Source organism: Simochromis diagramma, unplaced genomic scaffold (genome assembly GCF_900408965.1).
Source record: "Simochromis diagramma unplaced genomic scaffold, fSimDia1.1 OVJJ01000753.1, whole genome shotgun sequence".
Classification (NCBI taxonomy): domain Eukaryota; kingdom Metazoa; phylum Chordata; class Actinopteri; order Cichliformes; family Cichlidae; genus Simochromis; species Simochromis diagramma.
Genome location: NW_024387523.1, coordinates 12,336,697 through 12,359,143, shown reverse-complemented (window position 1 = coordinate 12,359,143; position 22,447 = coordinate 12,336,697). Strand labels below are relative to the sequence as shown.

Below are 22,447 nucleotides of genomic sequence, written 5' to 3'. Positions count from 1 at the left end.
CACTGTGCCTCTCTTCATTCACAAAGCACAACCGCAAGGGTCCAAGACATGACTCGTGATGAAAAGCAGTAATAGTAATTTCACTCTGTATTGAGACATTGATTCTGATTTGTCACTCAGGCCGAATCCTTTTAACAATGAAAGACACATCGCTATAATTAATAGGTAACGGTCCTGGAGGCAATCTGTTTTTAATGGAACAGATAAAACAAGATTAACTATAACACAAATGAAAGCACTTTGATATTATCTGACCAAATCGCATGTTGGCGCAGGATTCAATTCACAGGCATATGAAGGAGTTTTGTGTCAGTCTGCATCTGGACACAGACTTTAAGATCATCAGCATCAAACAGCTACACTAACGCAAAACCATTTTAAGAGAAGTTACCAGACTTTGATGAAGTATCACAATATGGTCCTAAATTATTCTTGGCTTTAAACTTTAAAGTTTGCTTGATAAACCCAGATCCAGCACCAGGGTTCTTCTGGGCTCTTGATATGTGATACAAGATTTCGCCAAACCAACTTGTCTGGACCAGACATATTGGAACTAAGTTAAGTGGGTGTTTTCCAGTCTGTTCACCTCAGTCCTTTTCTTGGTTCTTGAGTTAACCAGGTTTTTTCTCCAGTGCATCTCAGTCTGCAGATGTCTTGGTTAAATCCTCAGTTTCCAAAAACAGTCAGACTCGCATCTTGATATCTTTACGAACCTTTCGTTGACCGTGACAAGCTTTCCGCAGTATAGATCGAGTCCTTCATTTCAAACGCCACCAAACTTTTCACGATTTTTGTCAGACTCTCCAGCAATTCTTTAAAGTGGTCTTGAGCAAAAGTTTAAAGACCTTCTTTGGTCATTGTCTACTTTTTCACTCCTTTTCAATGCAGTCCTTGTACCTGAAAATTTTGAAAGTGATGTTTTGGTTTGTTTTTGAAGCCGCTTTATGGTAACTTATCACTCAAGCATTAGGAAAAAGCACCTAACTCAACCAGTGTTGTGTCGACACAGAGAACTTAACAAAGAACATATTTAAGACTAAATTTCTCTATGCATTTTATTAGAAGTAGAATATTTTTCCCCATTTTTTTAGTTGAGTCTAACCAAAGATCATGCATAAAATTGTATTTTTGCACAATTAGCTACAAACTTGGGATCTCCTGCCATGGTGTGCAGTGTGTCCTTTAAAATGTGAGGAAACTGAACAAGTCAAGGACAAAAGAAGAACTGTCAGGTCTTAAAAAAAAATATCTGGGGCATATGAATAGTATCTGAAAGTCATGTCCTTAAGAAATAGGGAAAATCCCTGACACAGGACCCAAGAGATGCATCTGTCCCTTCAGTTGATCCATCAGCGGTTCACTGAAGCCCCAACCTGAAATGGTCTCAATGGAAAGGTGGCTGTCAAGGAATCATTCTTAAGGAAGGAAAACGGGAGGAAAAGGCTGAGATATGCCAAATTATAGAACAACTGGACTGTAAATCAGTGGCACTTGTATTTTTTGGTTCAAATCATGGTCAATAAGTACACAGCTGTATGTCAGCCAATGGTGTTGCTGATTCTGTCAAAACTGATGGAATGGACACAGAAAAGTACCATCAGATTTAGATCCGCCATTCAGTACCAGCTCTAAAATACCTGCTTTGTTTTTTAACATAAGAATCACTCTGGCAATGCAGTAAAAGCAAATTTGGATAAAAACAGAATGGAAATATATCAGTCATGGATTGGTCTCCCCATTGTTAGTGAAGCATTGTGGGATCATCTTGACTAAGGATAAAAACTCAGCTAAAAATAACCAAATAATGCAAGCTAAATAAAAACGTTCAGCATCTGAACAGTAAATCATAAACAGCACACACCTTGCATTCAGGTGGGTGAGAATTGTCTTGGTGAGTAATAGTTTCTCCACCATCCCACCTCACAGACCTCCTGCAGAGACCGCAGGTTCATCTCCGTCTGTCCAGAAGCTGTTACAGCTCCATTCAAAGCAACCACAAATGTGGCATTTTATGTTGTGCCACTTTCAGAGCAGGCATTTCTCTCACAGAGAATGTCGCCTTTATTAAAGCAATATTTCATCTTTATGAATCTGCCCTTTTACTTTGAAATAGAGTTCTGTGTGGAAGTCGGCAGAAAATGCAATTTTCAAAGTTAATATTATATTTCACAGCTAAATAGTTCAACTTTTGTTAGTGACACATTACATGAATTTCAAACTTATAATATCACTACTTTCAGAGCAGTCACTGGAAAATCCTTAAAAGATTTATGAAAAAAAAATATATCAGTGAAACTCGTGAACTACTAAGCACCAGCTTTTGTTTTTAAACTCAATATTTAATCTCAGTTTGCCTTTTGTGTATACATCCCTGGTTTTGGTGCTTGGGTTTTCCCATTACATGCCTGGCTGTGTCACAGGATGTTTATTTCCCAACACGCAGGTCATAGCGGCTCCCTACTCCTTAGTGTGTGACACCATTTCCTGCTTGACGGCTCTATCTGCTACCCGGCCCAGGAACCTCCACCGAGCTCCGTCTTTAGGCGAAGATTGTTCTCACACTAATGGATACTGATGCCCTGTGCTCATTAGAAATGTAAGTCAGTGCCTAACAGCATCTGTCTCTCACTCTCTTAAGCGAGGAAGAAAATATTCTACCTCTTGCCTCCCACCCAGCCTTCGTTTCAGTCACAGTGTCTCTCACTCACGCGCAGCGTGCAGTTATTTGAACTGTCACAGTTAAATGGCTCCATTCCTGCGAGGGGAAGCTGTGCTGTGTATGTGAGAACAGCCAGTCTGGTAGAGTGGATTACTCAGTAGACCTGATGCTCTTTGTGAATATCTAGTAGCTACTCAGAGGAATACCAAAACCCTAAACTTAAAATCAGTTCATGTTAAGTGTGACATACAGTTCACATATCAAATCTTAACACTGACAAACCTCACGCCGTCCTACAGTCCCAAATATTCATAATGGTGGCAACTCGATGGGCTCGGATTTTGTGCATGCCCACCTTGTAATATGTCTCCCTGTATAAATTTTAACTGGGTTAGTTCAGTCTTTTCTATTTTCCATGTTCAAGAAATCAAACATTCCACTTTCCAGTGCCAGAGGGCAGGTGATTTACTAAGGCTTCTGCATGTCTTCCTGAGGTGCAACAGATGAGGAATGAATATGAGCTAAATCCAAATTTGGTTGTATAGAAAATTACAGTCAGCTACATGACAGAATCAGATTAAAATACTGACAGTAACTGTATTGTTTAGGCTACTGAAGTAAAAGGGGCCTGGTGTTGTGTCAGGATCACTTGAGTCAAAAGTGGGATTGCTACTTTATCTGCAGTAACAGAAGTTGGTGGTATGTCTCTGTTCTAGGACCTCCCCGCCCTTCCACACATGTACTTGGGGAGCTTAAGGAGGCAAGAGCACACATTCCCATTCTCCCATGTCTACACAGGGCAGGCAGCAGCAGAGCAGATGTTAGTGGCTATGGGTTTGACACTGACTAAGTTAAAAGGTTATGAACTGTAGGTGCTTGGGTGGGTGTGGGTTGCACTAACGGTAAAGAAGTTCACGTAGCATGCCATCAGAAGGGCATCAGCAATTGCTCTGATGTGTCAGAACTAATGCTATGCAACATTTCTGTGAAGACCAATGCATTGCATTACAGTGTTTCATACTGAGGCACTTGTATTATTTGCTTGTTTTACAGCTATATCGATCAATATATTCTGAATGCATCCTCAGCTGCAGATCAGTGGGGATTTTATTTCTATATACCACAAATCCATATCTGTTTTTATTATATAAGGTGCACTGTGTGTTTCGGTGTTTGTGTACGCAAGAGTGCTGTCTGTGTTTATTTTTCCACGCACGCTCATCTGCGACAAGCAAGAGGAAAAGGACTTGGCTGGCCTCATTACGAGTTCTTGGAGACTTCATGCAGAGAGCGAGACAGCAGCCCGAGGGCCGGAGCCAGCAGGGCGCATCTCGTCTCCTCATCCAGGAGGACACACTAATCAAATCAGATTAAGGCTGGAACTGATTACATGGGCATGCACACTTCCACAGCAGGTTATCAGACAAGCTAGCATGGCAAACTCATCGCTCCTTCTGCACTCACCAGCATCCACTTGATAGCATTTAAGGGTCAGCCCAGACAAACTCACAAACAACATGGTTGCAGCTGATACTATGGCGGCGAGGTCTGCAGATCCGCAGCTATTTTCTCTGCCAGTTTGTTTTTTGTTTTTTTTTTATTGCAGTAAAATTCCTTTTATCTTCAGAGCAGCAGATTTGCCAGCTAGAGATATTTCAAAATCCCACTAAACTTCTCTTTGGGAAATGTTTTTGTGTGTGATATGGTTGAACTAATCCTTTTAAACTCTGAGTTAGAATTGGTCTTGTGCTGTTTGTTGGCCCGCTTCTATTTCCATTGCATTGAAGACTTGGGGGGTCAGGAAGCTTTGTGCCTTTTTAGAGATTTCTTACCACACCAGCAAAGCATCTTCAAAGCAAGATTAAGGGTGAAGCCAATACAAACAATGAAACTATACTTTTATTATCGAATGCGCTGCCATAGTTCAGTTTCTCCCTAAGGGTGTTATTGACAAAACGTCGTCTTACTCGAGTAAATCACAAATCTAATGGTGCCAAAATAGCAGCTAACAGGCAGAGGAGAAAAAAAATACACTGGAGAGTGGTTCCAAGTTCGTATTGACTTGTTTTCTCCGCTTGCATTCACTTTCTCATTTCTTTAGACTTTAGTCCAATCTGGCACGTATCAGAAACAACACTGATGCTATTGATGAGTGCAGGGACAGATCCATTTCCCTTGTGTGTTATTATTCACCTGACCCAAGGGCAACAATTTTCAGTCCATATGGAGCCGAATGAAAAGAGCTGGAAGCTGCAGTCTAATAGCTTTTCTTAAAATCCAAGTGTTTTTTTTTTTTACATATATAAGTTAAAATACACTTTATAAAAATCTCCATATACTGTGGTAGGAAGAAGGCTTTGTTTTCTCTATATTCACAATGAGACGTAAGCAGTTTGGAATTACTTGTACAAGGAATTGGTGTAGGAAGAAAAAAGGAAAAGCGTGCTCACCAAAGGGATTGCGATCCATCTCGAGGGGAAAATGAAAGTGCATAGCCACAAATAAATTACATCACACATGCATAAAACATCAGCTCCATCCGAACAATAAAGACAGAAACTGTAAGTAAATTACTTCTGAACAGACGCATGTGCACTGACTCTTACTTTTCCTCCTGCTGCTGCAGCACCCGGAGCCCTGACCCAGGATTATCAGGGCGAAATGATTGCATCAACCCAGACAAAGATCATCCCGCTGAAAGTGGGGAAACTGTGATTTAGATGAATGAGTACAAGTCTGGAAGTGATTTCCATTCCCGCCCCAACAGTTGCTTAATCTCAGCAATCTGAAAGTCTTATCGTCGTTGGTGCTGTTGCTGTGGTGATTGATTGAAGAGCTCTTCACAGAGTGCTGCAGTCACTCAGCAATTGCAAGTGTTTTACAGGCACAACGGGACTAATGCGCATCTAATAGAGCCAGAGGTGCAGTCTGCCAAGACGTGCCCGCCCTGAATCACTGGGAAACTGCTGTAAATTTAGAAGAGGCCAAGTTCATGTGTATCGCTAATTGCAACACCTGAAATGGTTTATGACCACAGCCGAGCAGAGACGGATGAGAAAGCAATCTTACCACAAAATCTAGAGGATATGTTGAGGAATCTACTAATTCGTGTTTCACTGGATTAGTAGATTTCAAAAATTCCTGTTTGCTTTTTTTTCCAGGGTTCATTTAATTCCTGACATCAGAAACCAAACCGCCTTAGAAAATTCACAAATATTTGGGACGCTAAATTAGTTTCGCCTCAGTTTCAAACTGAACCTGTCTTCAAATTACTGACACTTTAACAACTACAGAACAATGGTGTCTGTATTCATAAAAAAAGAAAAGAAAATGCCCTACTTTTTCTTGTACCTTGCAGTCATATCCCTGCCAGGAAATGTACCTGTCAAGAAGAAACAAAACCTAACAGAGCTAAAACGGTCCCACACTCATCTCTCATCTCCGCCTCTCACTTATTCCATTATATGCATTTTAGTCAATTCCCATCACAGCATCCCTTATTATTTTTTCTATTTCTCATATATCATCTCTTGTCTGTTTCATCTAAATCTGTCACAAGCAAGGCCTGTTCTCCTTTGCATTGATCAGCATCTAATTTTAGTGAAGGCTGACGCCTCTTGATGTTGTAAAATGAACGAGTGCTTTGTTGTATACCAGAGCCCTTGAATCAGTTGCATTGACTTTGAAGAGCTGGAGCACCAGTGATGAGGAGGTGGTGGTGGAGGAGGGGCTGATGATATGACAGTTAATGAGGTAAACATTGCCCCGGGTGCCTGTTTTTGGGATTGGAAATTTAGCTCCTATAATTTCCACCCAAATTCACCAAAAGTCACCATATGTTCAGCTGCGTGGCGCTTTGATGAAGAAGAGCCGTGGGAGAATGAAAGATGGATGACGATGAACTCACAACCACAGGGAGCGTTTGTCTGATGCACCAATAAATCTTCTGGATTTCCCCACCGCCAGCCCTCTAACCTGCCAAAGCTGCTTCAGATAAAACAAATGTCTTATCCCTCAACCAGGTGTAAGATATGTTCAACCTTCATTGCACGTTTGTTTGGTTTTTTTGAGACACAATAGGTGTGGCTCCTAAGCCGACTCTGCCGTGCTGCTTCTGCACAACTGGCAGACAGAGAATTTCCTGCCCCGTGATCAATAAGGCAACAGTAATTTTTCCTTAAGTCCCATGAGACGGAAATGAAATGCTTCTAGTCAAAGTCCTATTCGTGCCGCCTCCTCCTTTGTGTAATTTTAAAAGTGCTTTCTTCATGAATTTATGACTTTGCCTCATTACAGGTGAGACAGATTGATTATGAAGCGGAGAGACTCCCACTGGGCCATTTTTTCATGCTGCATTGTGTGGGACTGACACAAGACTAAAGGAAGCCAAAATCAGCGCTGAGTGTCTATATTTACCAGTGCAGAACCTGCCAGTGCCTGTGTGTGTAGGCTGAGAGCAGGAATATCGCTTCAGTAGGAAAATATTGTCAAGGCTGTTTATTGCAGGGTGAAGAATCAGGAAAGACTCAGTTTGAGGTGTTGTGGGAACCTTTGGTCAAAAGTTACCGAGATACAGGACCTGCAGATATTTTAGGCACTGATCGGTTAAAACCAGTAAGAAAAGGACGATTGGAGCCAAACAGAGGCCATGGACACTTTGGAAGGGTTGTTGTTTGATCCTACTGTTTCTAAAGCTTTTTATTACAAATGCTAGAACACAAGAGTGCATTTTCCTAGTATTGGAAGTATTGGTAGACGTTTTCATGGTGTTTTAAAACCTTGAAAAGCTTCTGATTTTGAAAAAAAAGATCTTCAAATAGACTGCTGCTGCTAGACTGATAGATTTTGGTGATTGGTGATATCCCTGTGTGCTGATTATAGTGCAGAAAGGTTACAGCCATAGACTCCATTTTCAGATTTTTCTTTTTCTAATTTGTCTTGACTTCAATCTTTCTCAATGCGGTTTTATATTTCTAGCCATTAAAATAAATCACTAATCTGTGGCGTCTGTGTGACCCAGCAGCTGGGTGGTTGGGACCTACTCTCTCATTTGATTCGTAGCCCACAGTTTTCTTTCTTCATTGGACTCAAAAATAAAGGCGAAAAATGTACAGAGAAAAATCAACAAGAAAAATTAACCTTAACATCTTCACACATTTCTATACCATTATATAAAACTTCAAAATATCGGGGGTTTTTTTAGAATGAAATGTTAGTGCGTTCAGACCTGCATGCTACCACAGATTCAACAAGGTGCTGGAAAATTCCTCTGAGATTTTGCTCCATATTGAGATGATAGCTTCCAATATTTGCTGCAAATTTGTCAGATGAATGTCCGAGGCATCTCCCACATGCTTTATTGGACCGAGATCTGGTGACTGTGGAGGCCATTTGAGTTTCTTGAACATGACAATGTTCAAAAAAACATTACCTAAGCTATATGACCACAGGGTACCTGTCAAAAGAGGGGTACAATGTAGTCATAAAGGTTTCACAATGGGTTCACCCAAAACCTTGGCTGATTGTGACCTACACCAGTTTTCACACCTTAGCTCGTGTGATTAGGTAGAGGATCATTAGGGGGTCCTTTTGTCCCTCTTGGGAGGACACTCCCACACTTTTTAAATTAAGTCACCTCGCTTCTCCATTTGCACACACGTTTTGAATTTCAGCAGGTTGTTTCAAACATGTGCAGATACTGTACATCAGTCTGCCATGTGACTGATTAGAAACTTTGCATTAAAAAGCAATTGAACAATTGTACCTAATAAAGTGGTAGGTAAACTGTTCTGTGACATATTTGAAAGTGTTTCAGTGTTTTGAAAACACATTTTGTCTCAATTCACATACAGGTGTTTTCCTTTGTGTGGAGTGTGAATCATCTACTTCACAGTAACTTGCACCTTGACCGTTCTCGTTAGTTTTATAAACTTCTAAGAGCAGCGGACGTGTTGACACACTAATGGAGAGAAAGCAGAGAAATGCTCCTACATTTGTTCTTGCTGGTTCACTGTCATGGCTTATTAGGTAGTTTAATGGAACTGAGTCATCATTAATGTTATTAATTACTTGTGCTTTTTGTGTTGTGAAGTCAAAGTGTCTGTCACGACAAAAGTTTCAACCCTGCTTTAGCTTTTAAATACTTCCCACAATAATATTCAGTGTTTTGTTAGAAAATCAACTGTGTTTAAAGAAACCCATTCAAGCTAAAATGATCCAAGATGCTTACAGAAAACAAGTCGGAGAAAATGATCATTTTTAATTAAAACATGTTCATAATTTATACTTCATTATAATGTGCGTCTGTGCATTAATTACATTCAAGGCCTTTCCAGTCTAATTCACAACCAACTGAGTAAAGAACTTTATATACACACACAACGTAATCATTTACAATGTCAAAATTAGGCTGAAATGGTTAAACTGTTAATGTTTGATCACGCTAAAGTCACACGTTGTCCAGGTTTAAATTTGACAGATTTTCTGTCTCCAGAGACGCCAAAGCCTTCATACCTAAAGAAAGTTTTAAAAAGATTTATATTAAAACACTGAATCAAATCAGAATGCAAAGTTACGTTTTTGAGCGGAGTAGTAAAACAGCAACTACTACGTGTGCAGTTTCTCTACTCTCATTTAGTTGTTCAAGTTATTTCCCAAAATACACAGTACTGCAACTAAGATTTGTTTTTTCACATTGTTTGTTTTTTTAGTCCTCCATTGACGCTACCTGTCAGGAACCAGTTTTTCATGTTTTTAATTTCCTCCTGTTGATGACACTAAGTATCTTATGATGTCCTTGATAAATTGAGCATACTAAAGTCAATATTAAACAAATAACTGTTATAAAATCCTATTATTTCATTTGTACTGCTCACTTACAGTTTTGTGTATCTCTTCCAGTCGGCTTGGCTGAGGGAGGGTTTGGTCACGGCCAAGGCGGCGTTCACATGTGCTTGGCGCAGCAGCAGGCCTGGTTGTTTGGCAGCTGGATGCACATAAGCATACTCTTCCTACACAATCAATCACAAAGTAATTATATACATACAGGGAGTGCAGAATTATTAGGCAAATGAGTATTTTGTCCACATCATCCTCTTCATGCATGTTGTCTTACTCCAAGCTGTATAGGCTCGAAAGCCTACTACCAATTAAGCATATTAGGTGATGTGCAACGCTGTAATGAGAAGGGGTGTGGTCTAATGACATCAACACCCTATATCAGGTGTGCATAATTATTAGGCAACGTCCTTTCCTTTGGCAAAATGGGTCAAAAGAAGGACTTGACAGGCTCAGAAAAGTCAAAAATAGTGAGATATCTTGCAGAGGGATGCAGCAGTCTCAAAATTGCAAAGCTTCTGAAGCGTGATCATCGAACAATCAAGCGTTTCATTCAAAATAGTCAACAAGGTCGCAAGAAGCGTGTGGAAAAACCAAGGCGCAAAATAACTGCCCATGAACTGAGAAAAGTCAAGCGTGCAGCTGCCAAGATGCCACTTGCCACCAGTTTGGCCATATTTCAGAGCTGCAACATCACTGGAGTGCCCAAAAGCACAAGGTGTGCAATACTCAGAGACATGGCCAAGGTAAGAAAGGCTGAAAGACGACCACCACTGAACAAGACACACAAGCTGAAACGTCAAGACTGGGCCAAGAAATATCTCAAGACTGGTTTTTCTAAGGTTTTATAGACTGATGAAATGAGAGTGAGTCTTGATGGGCCAGATGGATGGGCCCGTGGCTGGATTGGTAAAGGGCAGAGAGCTCCAGTCCGACTCAGACGCCAGCAAGGTGGAGGTGGAGTACTGATTTGGGCTGGTATCATCAAAGATGAGCTTGTGGGGCCTTTTCGGGTTGAGGATGGAGTCAAGCTCAACTCCCAGTCCTACTGCCAGTTTCTGGAAGACACCTTCTTCAAGCAGTGGTACAGGAAGAAGTCTGCATCCTTCAAGAAAAACATGATTTTCATGCAGGACAATGCTCCATCACACGCGTCCAAGTACTCCACAGCAGTGGCTGGCAAGAAAGGGTATAAAAGAAGAAAAACTAATGACATGGCCACCTTGTTCACCTGATCTGAACCCCATTGAGAACCTGTGGACATCATCAAATGTGAGATTTACAAGGAGGGAAAACAGTACACCTCTCTGAACAGTGTCTGGGAGGCTGTGGTTGCTGCTGCACGCAATGTTGATGGTGAACAGATCAAAACACTGACAGAATCCATGGATGGCAGGCTTTTGAGTGTCCTTGCAAAGAAAGGTGGCTATATTGGTCGCTGATTTGTTTTTGTTTTGTTTTTGAATGTCAGAAATGTATATTTGTGAATGTGGAGATGTTATATTGGTTTCACTAGTAAAAATAAATGATTGAAATGGGTATATATTTGTTTTTTGTTAAGTTGCCTAATAATTATGCACAGTAATAGTCACCTGCACACACAGATATCCCCCTAAAATAGCTAAAACTAAAAACAAACTAAAAACTACTTCCAAAAACATTCAGCTTTGATATTAATGAGTTTTTTTGGGTTCATTGAGAACATGGTTGTTGTTCAATAATAAAATTATTCCTCAAAAATGCAACTTGCCTAATAATTCTGCACTCCCTGTAGTAGCTCATATAGGAAGACCTGGTTCTACAGGATGGAAAAGACTAGTGAAGCCAACTACAATGAAAAAAGTCCTAATCAGAATAACAGCACATTCAGACGCTCAAATATATTCATTGGAGTCACTCACATTGGCTTTCCTGTAGTTGTTCTTGATGTTATTAATCTCTTGTTGTAGTCGCTCCAGTTGCTCTCGGCCAAGCTCTTCATATCCCCTCTGGAGCGAGGGCATGTACGCAGGATTGACTGAGCTAGCGTGGTCACGAACTGATCCTCCAGTAAAGTCAGTGTTTATGGAACTGGGTCCAGAGATGCACTGGGAGTTCTGTTAAAGCAGGAGGATCGGAGGAAGAAAAACACACACAAAAATTATGAGTGATAACATTTTTTTAATCCTATACTTAGTACTACACTTGTACTATGTGGTAGTAGTGCTCACTGGTTTTGAATTCTCCAACTCGGACTCAGAACTCTCAAAGTACAGTCTCCAGACATTGCCGTAGTGGTGTTTGTTTTCTGCATGAAGCTCACTGGGCTCCACGACCACCATAGACTGGTCCAGCCCCATGCCTGACTCTCCCTCTCCCGCCGAGTCGTCTGACCCACTGCCCTGGTTGTTCGGGAAGATCATGGAGGAAAGGCTCATGTCGCTTTCTGAGCCAGAGTTCAGCTCCTGATTGCCACATAGGAAGAGTGGGTTTAGACGCTCATATATATGGATTCACGAGGATTTGTAGTGTCCAACGTGGGTCTTAACTGTGATACTACAGCTCAGTTTGAAATTAGTTTAAGCCTACTGTGCCTCAGGTAAGTTATTCCATTACATTTCTTGTCACTAAGGTTGGAGATAATTTAAATTAAGCTGAAAACTGATAATGGATTCAGAACTGGAGCAATTCACATGCTGAGACACATACAAAATACTTTATTTAATTTGCCTGAGGGGCTAAAAAAAAATGCTTGGCTGCTACAAAATGAACTATAAATAATGGAATGGACAACAGTTCCCTGACTTCCTGTTTTATTAACCTAAGGTAATACATAATAACACAGTCATCAGACAATACTTTAAGTACAACAGACTTACATGTGGTGCACTGGTGCCTATGCTGTTGTGGACAGCCTCCAGCTGTGCATTGTAGAGTAAGGCTTTCAGATCTGCCCCGGTAAACTGCTCTGTCGCTGCTGCCAGCTGCTCCAGGTCAACATCGGGAGCCAGGGGGACGCCTGCAGTCAGCGCTTTCAGGATCTCCACACGAGCCTCCTGGAAATGTGACACAATAGCTCGATTTAAAACCCAAGAATCTTTCATGTAACATGACTCAACATTACTTTTTGTCTTTTAAGGACTGATACATATATAATGAGTTTAGAAGTGAAGTGATGTTAATTAATAATTATTAATATTCTTTTAAACCAACAAACCAGGTCAGGGGGAGGGCAGTAAAGGGATTTGTCCAGCCGTCCAGGTCTCAGCAGGGCCGGGTCAATCAAATCTGGTCGGCTGGTGGCTGCAAGCACGTACACACCTATGAAGACAAACACGAAGAATTCAAATTTATTTATTTTAAATTGAATTGAATTAAAGATCCCTCCAAGTATGTTTCAAGACAGATTAAAATGCTCCTAATTCGTCCACAAAAAGGTTTAACTACATCTCTATAACCTTTCATAGCCAACTATATTGTTCAAATGTACTGGCCCAAGGTTTAGAGCGTATTCATATTAGTCATAAGTATCACAATGAAGCACGTTTGATATATTGTAACCACTGCATAACATGCTTGGTCATGATTTAGTGAACCTTCACTTGAAGAGGCAATAGCTGAGCCCAAGCATAGAACTTCAGTGTTTTTTCCGATGAGAAGCTCATCTGAAGTAACTAATTGAGCAATCTATAAGGCATTCAAGAGGAACGTTTACTGCTCTGAAAACAGCATAGTTCAAACCCCAAAATGCATAAAATCATCACTGTACTTTGGAAAAGTGTTTTTCGAAACCATGTGAGTGCAAGAGTGAAGAGCACTCGGGTCTACACAGTTAAGTGCAGTGTGAGTGGAAGCCAGCCATGAGAGGCAGGACAATTGTGCAAGGGTATAGTACAAGGTAACCCTGCCAAGTGTAGATTCACCCTTATTTTATTAATGTATTGACTAAACAGTGGCCATAATCACATTTAATTAAAAAAAAAAAAATCCATTATATGTATATTGTTTTTCCCCATCAATCCCAAAATTGTTAACATTAAATTATCAAAGTCATGCTTAGATGCTCTGTCATCACCCAAAGGTCCATTTGAGCCAGGAGGGAAAAAAACTGAATGGACTTCATGAGACTTAACCCCCACTAAACTTTAAACGGCTTCAAACACTTCTGATCTCATCCCAACAGAGTCAGTCAGGAGTTAAAGCAGATTACTACAAAGCACTCGTGATGATGACTGTGTGTATAGTTTAAAGATGTATGACGTTACCCTGCAGTCCCTCCACTCCATCCAGCTGGGTGAGGAGCTGGTTGACCACGCGGTCGGTTACACCTGTGCTGTCGTGGCCCCTCCTGGGAGCCAGAGCGTCAAACTCGTCAAAGAACAGGATGCAGGGCTTGGCGGCTTGTGCCCTAAAAGAGGCAGAAGAAGAAGTGATTGAAGGAAATAAAAAGAAAACATTTCATTTATGTGAAACGCCAATACTTTACCATTACTTCAAATGTTTTATGTTAATAATTATAACTTGCAACAAAAGGTAATAACACAGCAACAGCGATGCCGGGAGGAGTTTAAAAGTTCACTAACCTCTGGAAGACATCACGGACTCCCTTCTCACTGGCTCCAATGTACTTACTTAGAAGTTCAGGTCCCTGGAGGGAGAGTTTAAAAAAATATCTTGTTGCTGTAGAAACTTTGCTCTCATACAGAAGGGCAGTCTTATTTTAATGACGAAGCTGAAGCAGAGCCTACCTTGATGCTGATAAAGTTCATACCACTGTCTTTGGAGACAGCTCTGGCCAGCAGCGTTTTTCCTGTACCAGGAGCGCCATACAGCAGAGCTCCTGAGCGATGGCGGATAGGAAGATTGGCGAAAAGGACCGGATACTGCAACACACCAAGGACCCACAATCAGTGACTGTGCAATAAATTATGCTGAATTCTAGCCTTGTCTGCTGATATAAGGGAGACCTCCCTTCATTTGTAAGAAGTAGTGTTAAAAAGGAAGAAGCTCAAACATTAACAGCCATGTCTTTTCCCTAAAACCACCGTGATGAGTTGATGACAACACGGCACAGAGCAGTCTGAGGGCTCACAGGATCAAAGATTACATGATAAAAATAGATCAAAGTTACCCACCGCTCCGAAAACACCCTCATTATGTACTGAAACTGGAAGCGTCATTGTCAGTCATATTTGAGGTAAATATATCAAAATAATTGTCAAAAAAGGGTCAACTGGGGGACCTTTAGATGATGCAACTATACTGCAACTCAAAGACTGGGCTGTAAGCAAGGGATCTGAAGAACCCTAAGGTAAATTAAATGATGAGCATTTTCATTAGTTATAAGACCTTTCACTGGATTTTCTCTACTACTATAAGACTCATGCAAGCTGAATAAACGGGTTTTCCACCTCTCCAGAAAGAAAAGACGCTTTATCGGCTTGAATAAAAGAGGTTTTAATATATTAGTGGTCTAGGCAATTACATAATTTGGAAGTCTTATTATTACTTTGCTTGTAGTTTTTGTTTGTTTCTAAATCAGCTGATTCAAATATTTTATTTTCATTTTGTCTGTGCTGAGCCCCTCATCACCACTCATGCCGATGCTTTCCAAAGCTCATCTGTACAACAATCAATAGTAATTATGGTTTTTAAAATACCTAGATAGTAGCTCATTATACCACACTGCAGCTAAAACACATTTTGAAAAAAGCAACAGCCATCTGACCTTAGCAGGAAGCAGTATGGTGTCCATAAGCTGCTGTCGCACTTCTTTTAGCCCTCCTACCCTGTCCAACCCAAATCCACTGGGGGTGTGGAGGTCTACACCCCACAAAGAGGGGGGTGTGAAGCCTTTGAGAGCCTGCGCAAAGTCCCTCCAGGACAGACACACTCCTGCAAAATACAGGGCACAATGAATACATCTGGACAATAACTCTACATTAGCATCAGTGGTCACATGATGCAGGAAGAATCTGAAGACCTGAAATTGATCTATTGGGAATTTCATCAGTCTTTGATACCTTGTTCACTGTGTCCTCTTAGCATAGTGTTAGCATGAACAGCCCGCTCTAACAGCAGTACTAGATCTTGAGGTGTGTATCCCTCTGTCTCCTTAGCAACAGCCCCGATATCAAGACTCTGTAAAGTCTCAACAGACAGGCAGGACTTCCTCAGGATCAGATGGTGCAGAATCTCAACCCTCTGGGCCTGCAAACAATAAAACGATCGATGTTTTTTTTTTTTCTTTTCTACTTTGTATGTGTGTACTTGTGCTTGTGTGTGTACAGGGTGGGCCATTTATATGGATCCACCGTAATAACATGGGAATGGTTGGTGATATTAAAGTCCTGTTTGTGGCACATTAGTATATGTGAGGGGGCAAACTCCTCAAGATGGGTGGTGACCATGGTGGCCATTTAGAAGTCGGCCATCTTGGATACAACTTTTGTTTTTTTCAATAGGAAGAGGGCCATGTGACACATCAAACTTATTGGTAATGTCACAAGAAAAACAATGGTGTGCTTGGTTTCAACGTAACGTTATTCTTTCATGAGTTGTTTACAAGTTTCTCTTTGTTCACAGCCATTGACATGTCGAAGAGGTTAACACGTGAGGAGCGGATCGAAATCGTGTTGTTATCTGGTGAACGCAGTAACCGGGTCATTGCAGCAGATTTCAATGCAAGACACCCTACAAGACCACCCATCTCCGATGCTACAGTCAGCAAACTGCTTGCTAAGTTTCGTGAAGCTGGTTCAGTGTTGGATTTGCCAAAATGTGGACGCAAGAAAACTGTCAGTAATGAAGAAACATCGGTGGCTGTCCTAGCTTCATTCAGCAAGAGCCCACAGCGTAGCACTCGCCGCATGTCACTGGAGAGTGGCATTAGTCGAACATCCCTTTGGCGGATATTAGCTACTCACAAATGGCACCCTTACAAACTCCAGCTGCTGCAGCGTGTCAACGAGGATGACCCAGATCGGCGCACAGAATTTGCAGAACAGGCAAAACAAAAATTGGAACAGGACCCTCAGTTCACGCAGAAGATTTTGTTCAGTGATGAGGCAAACTTTTATGTGAATGGTGAAGTTAACAAACAAAACCACTGCTATTGGTCTGACACTAACCCACATTGGATGGATCCCTCCAAGACTGTTGGACCAACAAAAGTGGTGGTTTGGTGTGGTATGTGGGGTACAACGATAGTGGGTCCATTCTTCATCAATGGAAACCTCAAGGCCACTGGATATTTGAAATTGCTACATGATGATGTGTTTCCCTCTTTATGCACTGAAGCTGGCACGTTCCCTGAGTTTTTCCAGCAAGATGGTGCACCACCACATTATGGGTGCCAGGTCCGAGCATTCCTAGATGAACAGTTTCCTGGAAAGTGGATTGGTCGTCGTGGGCCTGTTGAATGGCCCCCAAGGTCTCCCGATCTGACCCCCTTAGACTTTTATCTTTGGGGTCATCTGAAGGCAATTGTCTATGGTGTGAAGATACGAGATGTGCAGCACCTGAAACTACGGATACTGGATGCCTGTGCTGGCATTTCTCCTGCGCTGTTGCTATCAGTGTGTGAAGAGTGGGAGAAGAGGGTTGCATTGACAATCCAACACAATGGGCAGCACATTGAACACATTTTATAAGTGGTCAGAAACTTGTAAATAACTCATGAAAGAATAAAGTTATGTTGAAACCAAGCACACCATTGTTTTTCTTGTGACATTACCAATAAGTTTGATGTGTCACATGGCCCTCTTCCTATTGAAAAAAACAAAAGTTGTATCCAAGATGGCCGACTTCTAAATGGCCACCATGGTCACCACCCATCTTGAGGAGTTTGCCCCCTCACATATACTAATGTGCCACAAACAGGACTTTAATATCACCAACCATTCCCATGTTATTACAGTGTATCCATATAAATGACCCACCCTGTACATATGGATGTGGATGAGTGCCGACCTGATCAGGTGGCTGGATGTTTACAAATCCCTGGATGAAGTGGGAACCGTGTACCTCAGTCAGAGAGGGATGGAGGGAGTGTTCACTCTGGCTGGTAATGATCAGACACACCAGGCTAGAGTGAAGCATCACCTCATCCACCACATCCTGCAGGCCTGCAGCCACAGTGAGATAACATTACTCATCAAAGCAGGAAATGATTATCGATCCTGTCTGTCAAAAGGCATTCCCACAGGTAAGAAAATATTTTACTTTGAGCAATGTGCTGCTGAAGCAGTGCCTCCGGGCCGTGTTCATGTTCAGGTGAGGCTGGTGCCCGCGTCAAACGATCCAGGTCATCAAGTAGAACAACAGAGGGCTGCCTCCATTCTGCCTGTTCAAAAATGTCCATCAGATTCTGTCTCACAGTTTCTACCCTTTTGCCTAAAAGGAAAACAAAACATCTTTTTAATTAAGTTAAATTTTATCCTTCTTTTCCATTCAGACAGCAAATATTCATGAAGTCTTTCTTGACCTTGTAGCTTTTTGCAGTCTACCACCTCAACGTGTGCATCCAGCTCTTCTCTAGCTTTCCTGCAAAAGGCTTGGGATAGAGTGCTCTTCCCACTCCCCTGAAGAGAGAAGTTACAGCACAACATGTTGCAGACTTAACAAAACAATACTGGTTAATATGTGTTCTCCAGTGAGCTTAAGCTGCAAAAAAAAAAAAAAAAAAAACAACCCCAAACAAACATCAATGCTATGAAGTAGCAATTTATCTTATGTTAATGAATTATATTGACAGCCGTTGTGTTAGCAATAGTAGTTAACTTAAATGTTAAGTAAAGAGATACCTTGGCACCAGTGATGAGAAGAGCTCCACCTTGAAGTCCCCGACCAGTGGTACCCAGCTCTATCGAGAGGGGACTACCCAGAAGGCTATGGGAGATAAACTCAAACCCAGTTCTACAAAGCTCATCCATCCCTCTGGGGAAAAAAACCCAAACATGACGGAGACTGATGGAGAAAAACAATCTCCTGCTTAAATCACGCATAGGTACTGAATTAGCAAAAGACGTACCCAAGAATACTAAGAGAGGGAAGTTCTGGGTGGGGTGTTTCAACTTCAGGCTTCACAGCTGGGGTGGTTACTGGCTCTCTGTCTACCTGAAGATGAGAGAAAGAGATAACTGAACAACTTCAAAGACTTTTTTTTCTTAAAAACGTGTTGAATTTTTTAATAAAAACTGCATGAAGCAATCTGTTTTCATGTAAAATGTTTAAAGACACAGATATATAATTCTCCATTTGCATGGCGATACCTGTATGTCTTTCTTCTCGATAACTGTGGGTGCTAGCAGAAACAGCTGATCTGAAGCTTCCGTCTGTGGTTCTGGTTTCAGCACAGTTAAAGCAAACTCTAACTTTGCTATGGAAAAGAATAAAAAGTGAAGGGCCATTATTTTTTTTAAAAAAAAAAAAGCTAATTTAAGATATTTATTATTACCCCCTTTTTTAACTTTACATAGCCATATGCAAATCTGTCTGTGCATGATTTATAAATACACTTCTTCGGCTTGTAACGGAAGTGCAGGAATGAATCACCATCAGTTCCATGTAGGAGGATGGTGCCAGACCGTGCTGTCAGACAGGCTAAAGGTTCGTGACTCTGTGTGTGCAGCCAACCAAGGAATGCTGTCTGGATCTCCTCATCATCCTCCTCAGGCTGAAGAGAAAAATGTCAAAAAAAAAATAAAAATCAGATGGACAGAAAGGAAAGAAGCTGAACAAATTATATGTCCTTGTACTTCATTTACATCCGACACTGTAACACAGATGTACACTCCAGCACTCACCAGTGGATTTAGGGGTTGTAGGCAAATAGTAGAAGCTACTTTGATAGCTGATTTCACTGGCTTAATTCTTACTGTTGAATGGGCAGAGATATTAAGCCTGCTGGCCAGAGGCTCTGGAATCTAAAAAATTAAAGATACAAAAATTTTAACAGAAACAGAAAGAAGTAGGGCACTGCAGTATTGTTAAAATACTGTTTATAAACTATAGATATTCTTCTCTTCAGACACCATACTCACCCATACTCTTCCACTGTGAATCTCTCCCTTGCTTCTTTCCTTGCATCCAAGCAGCTTGGTACAATGGCACACTGCCCTAACCACCATGGCCTCCTCTTCCTTCACCTCCTCTCCTTCAGGCGTAGCAGTCTCCTTAGTAACTCTTGCCTTCTTCTTTTTCTCCATTGCCTGCTTGGTTCTGTCCCTCGTTTCTTTAGGGGATGGGACTTTGGAGAGAAGGCCATATGTAATTGAGGAGTGACCTTCACTCAGCCTAGCATTGAAACTGTGGCTCCAAGGAAAGATGTGAATAGCATTAGTTGCAACGTGGCTTATGGTGCTGAGAGAGTGTGGAGGTGCACCGCACACTCTGTACAGAGAGTCCGTAAGGAGAGCGGGGATTTCAGGTAAAGGCGGTTGTTCCTTAACTGGGTCATAAGCGCCCTTTATCATATGATGAAAGAGGCTTTTCAGGTCGGCTATGCCACCCCACTGGTGGCTGTTAGAAGTAGAGGAGGCAGTTTCTGATGATCGTCCTGAAGGGGAGGAGAAATCCATGTTTGGCTGTCTGTGAAAACTTTCTGAGTTTGGGTTGGCTTTTAGATGAGAATGTGTGTGGGTGCCAGTTTCAGCGCGGATCTTCGGGGACACAACAAGTTCTGTGAATTGCTCCAGGCGACCGTAGGGCACACGTGGAGAAAGTGAAGCTGTGCAGAATTTTTTTTAAATTAAACTGTATTCATAGAAGTCAAACATTTAAAACTCAAGTTGAGCAGGCAAACCATTATAACTGCAATATTTTTGTGTCACATGTTATTTGATAAACAACATAGAATAATTGTATCAAAACTGACCTATTCGGATAAAGATTACCGTGTGGTTGTCCACCCACACAGGAAACACGGCATCTTGGAAAACTACTCTGATCTGATCCAGTAGTTGCAGCTCCAGCGCAGAACTGTGGAGCTCCTGGCGATATCAGTCACACAAAAGTGATATATTAATACTTGTTAAGTGTGCTTTAAAAAGGAGAAGCCACCTTGTAATTATTAGAATGTGTAAAATAGTGCAAACTTGTATGAAGACAAGTTTCACATACTGTATGTCACTAAATTACCCACCAGGATTTCCCAGTCATCAGCTGATAAAGGCTCCACAAACACCCGATCCAATGATGAGACCTGATGACATGGCCTTAAGAAGCCCTGAGGAAAAACAAACCAGTAAACTAAACAACTAGTAAGTCCAGACAGAAACTGACAATCACTGTACACTGTCACAAGATGGAGAAAATTAGCTTCTTCTGAAAATACAGCGAAGAACAGATTCCTCACGGAGGGGCTCTACCTGCTCTCCATCTGTCAGGCCCTGCTTCTCTCCTAGCTGCCGACACAGCTCCACTTTGTGGCTGTCCAGGCTGGAGCTGGCTCTGTTTTGAGTCCAGGTGAGGAACACTGGAGGCCCATGACCACAGGACAACTCCAGAGGCTGGTTCTGAAAAAGACCTTAAATGGGTTGACTGTGAATGTCACTGTATACAAAAGTATTCTACAGTCATTGCCAAGTTGCATGGGATCATGCAACTTGGCAAAGACCCCAAATTAGAGCAGCAAATCTCCAACAGAGTGGCTGTAAAGGAAAGGAATCAGTGTGTTGCAATAGCCCAGTCAAAGTCCAGACCTCAGCCTGATTGAAATGCGGAACCTAAAGAGAGCTGTGCATAAAAAAATTCCTGCAAACACTGTGAAGTAGAGTGGGACAAAGTTTCTCCACAATACAGTGAGACACTAATAACAACATAAATAAAATGGTTACTTCAATTTAGTGCAGCTAAAGGTGGTTCAACAAGCTTTACTGAATCAAGGGGTGTACTTTGTTTTTCACATGACTGCATGTTTGCTGAAGCACCTTTTGTTTACCCTAGACTACACCATGACCACCATCCTTGCTTGCAACCATGCTTGAGCAAACAAATCGCCCTCATTCAATCCATTTTACACTGTTTAGACTAATAATGACAGGGTTAACCCAGTTCTGAATCCTTTGTAAGTAAAGGTCAAACTTAAGGAGAGGAAGCCACGAACCAGGAATTCCTGTTAGCCAAAAAAGTGCAAATATAAACAGAAAGCCTTCATCAGGAAAAACACTGTTCATTCATAACAGCGAACAGGACACAAGCTAGAAAAGTCATTTTAAAAGATACACTAGACCCCGGATTTATTTCTAACCTAGTCCTTTGTCTCCACCAAGTGAAACCGTAAAGGAACTGCTACGAAAACAGCTCCACCGAGAAGGAAACAAATACTGAAATACTAATTGCTAACTACCCTCTCTCTCCATATGCTGAAGTATTGTGTTTGACTCAGCTCCTCTTCTATCTATATTCAGAGCACGTTTCCAGCCGGGCCGAAGTGGAGTGAATGGAGTCATGAAAAACTGATCTTTCCAATTCATTTGATCTAGAGAGCAGCCTGACGCGAGGTCTAAACTGCAGAAGTCACATTTTATTTTGTAATGTGAATAACTGTCAAAGGGTCTCGGGAATTAATTTACAGCAGCATTAATTTTGTTAAAAAAAATACAAGAATAGAACAACATACAGAACGGGCCAACATTTTAGCTAAAAATGGTTTAAGTCAACAAAGCTTCTACTAATTTTACCTAAACGATAGTGCTAGGTGGTTAGCTAGGCTATCTTACCTCGTTCAGGGAAAGCTGTGATATTAGCTTCAAGGGAAGGTGTAAAAAGCAGTTTTTTGCGTTGCTAAAAGTGACAGTTACGGGTTGAATGCCCTGATTGCTAAACATGATTTTCACAAAGTTTTCTATTTCGCATTCAACGCGTCAAGCAAGCTGCACCGCTAACATCAAGTGTGTGACAAACTCATAGTCGATCGATGTGCTCTGTGTGTGCCAGGCCAGACCAGAGTAGCCGATATTCGGTTGAACG

The 22,447-nt window shown here is 41.5% G+C and overlaps 1 protein-coding gene across 1 annotated transcript; it reads right to left on the bottom strand.

Moving 5' to 3' along the window:
- Positions 1-5,817: 5,817 nt before the first annotated feature.
- Positions 5,818-22,428, bottom strand: pex1 (peroxisomal biogenesis factor 1). Its single transcript, XM_040020989.1, has 24 exons — positions 22,198-22,428; positions 20,845-20,991; positions 20,619-20,702; positions 20,352-20,466; positions 19,519-20,204; positions 19,282-19,401; positions 19,031-19,151; positions 18,748-18,854; positions 18,507-18,592; positions 18,280-18,412; positions 17,961-18,057; positions 17,699-17,869; positions 17,447-17,601; positions 15,499-15,685; positions 15,204-15,370; positions 14,224-14,358; positions 14,059-14,123; positions 13,741-13,883; positions 12,693-12,796; positions 12,355-12,531; positions 11,707-11,940; positions 11,398-11,592; positions 9,539-9,669; positions 5,818-9,172 (listed from the first exon to the last, which is right to left on the bottom strand). Exons 1-24 carry the CDS (start codon positions 22,303-22,305, stop codon positions 9,097-9,099), a joined length of 3,744 nt encoding a protein of 1,247 aa, XP_039876923.1. The 5' UTR covers positions 22,306-22,428; the 3' UTR covers positions 5,818-9,096.
- Between the last annotated feature and the right edge of the window lie 19 nt (positions 22,429-22,447).

Coding starts and splice junctions, on each gene's coding strand:
- pex1 (XM_040020989.1), bottom strand. CDS start 22,305: ATGTTTAGCAATCAGGGCATTCAACCCGTAACTGTCACTTTTAGCAAC. Junction 18,593..18,747: donor TCGAGAAGAAAGACATACAG/GTATCGCCATGC, acceptor TCTCATCTTCAG/GTAGACAGAGAGCCAGTAAC. Junction 15,371..15,498: donor AAGAGGACACAGTGAACAAG/GTATCAAAGACT, acceptor TGTATTTTGCAG/GAGTGTGTCTGTCCTGGAGG.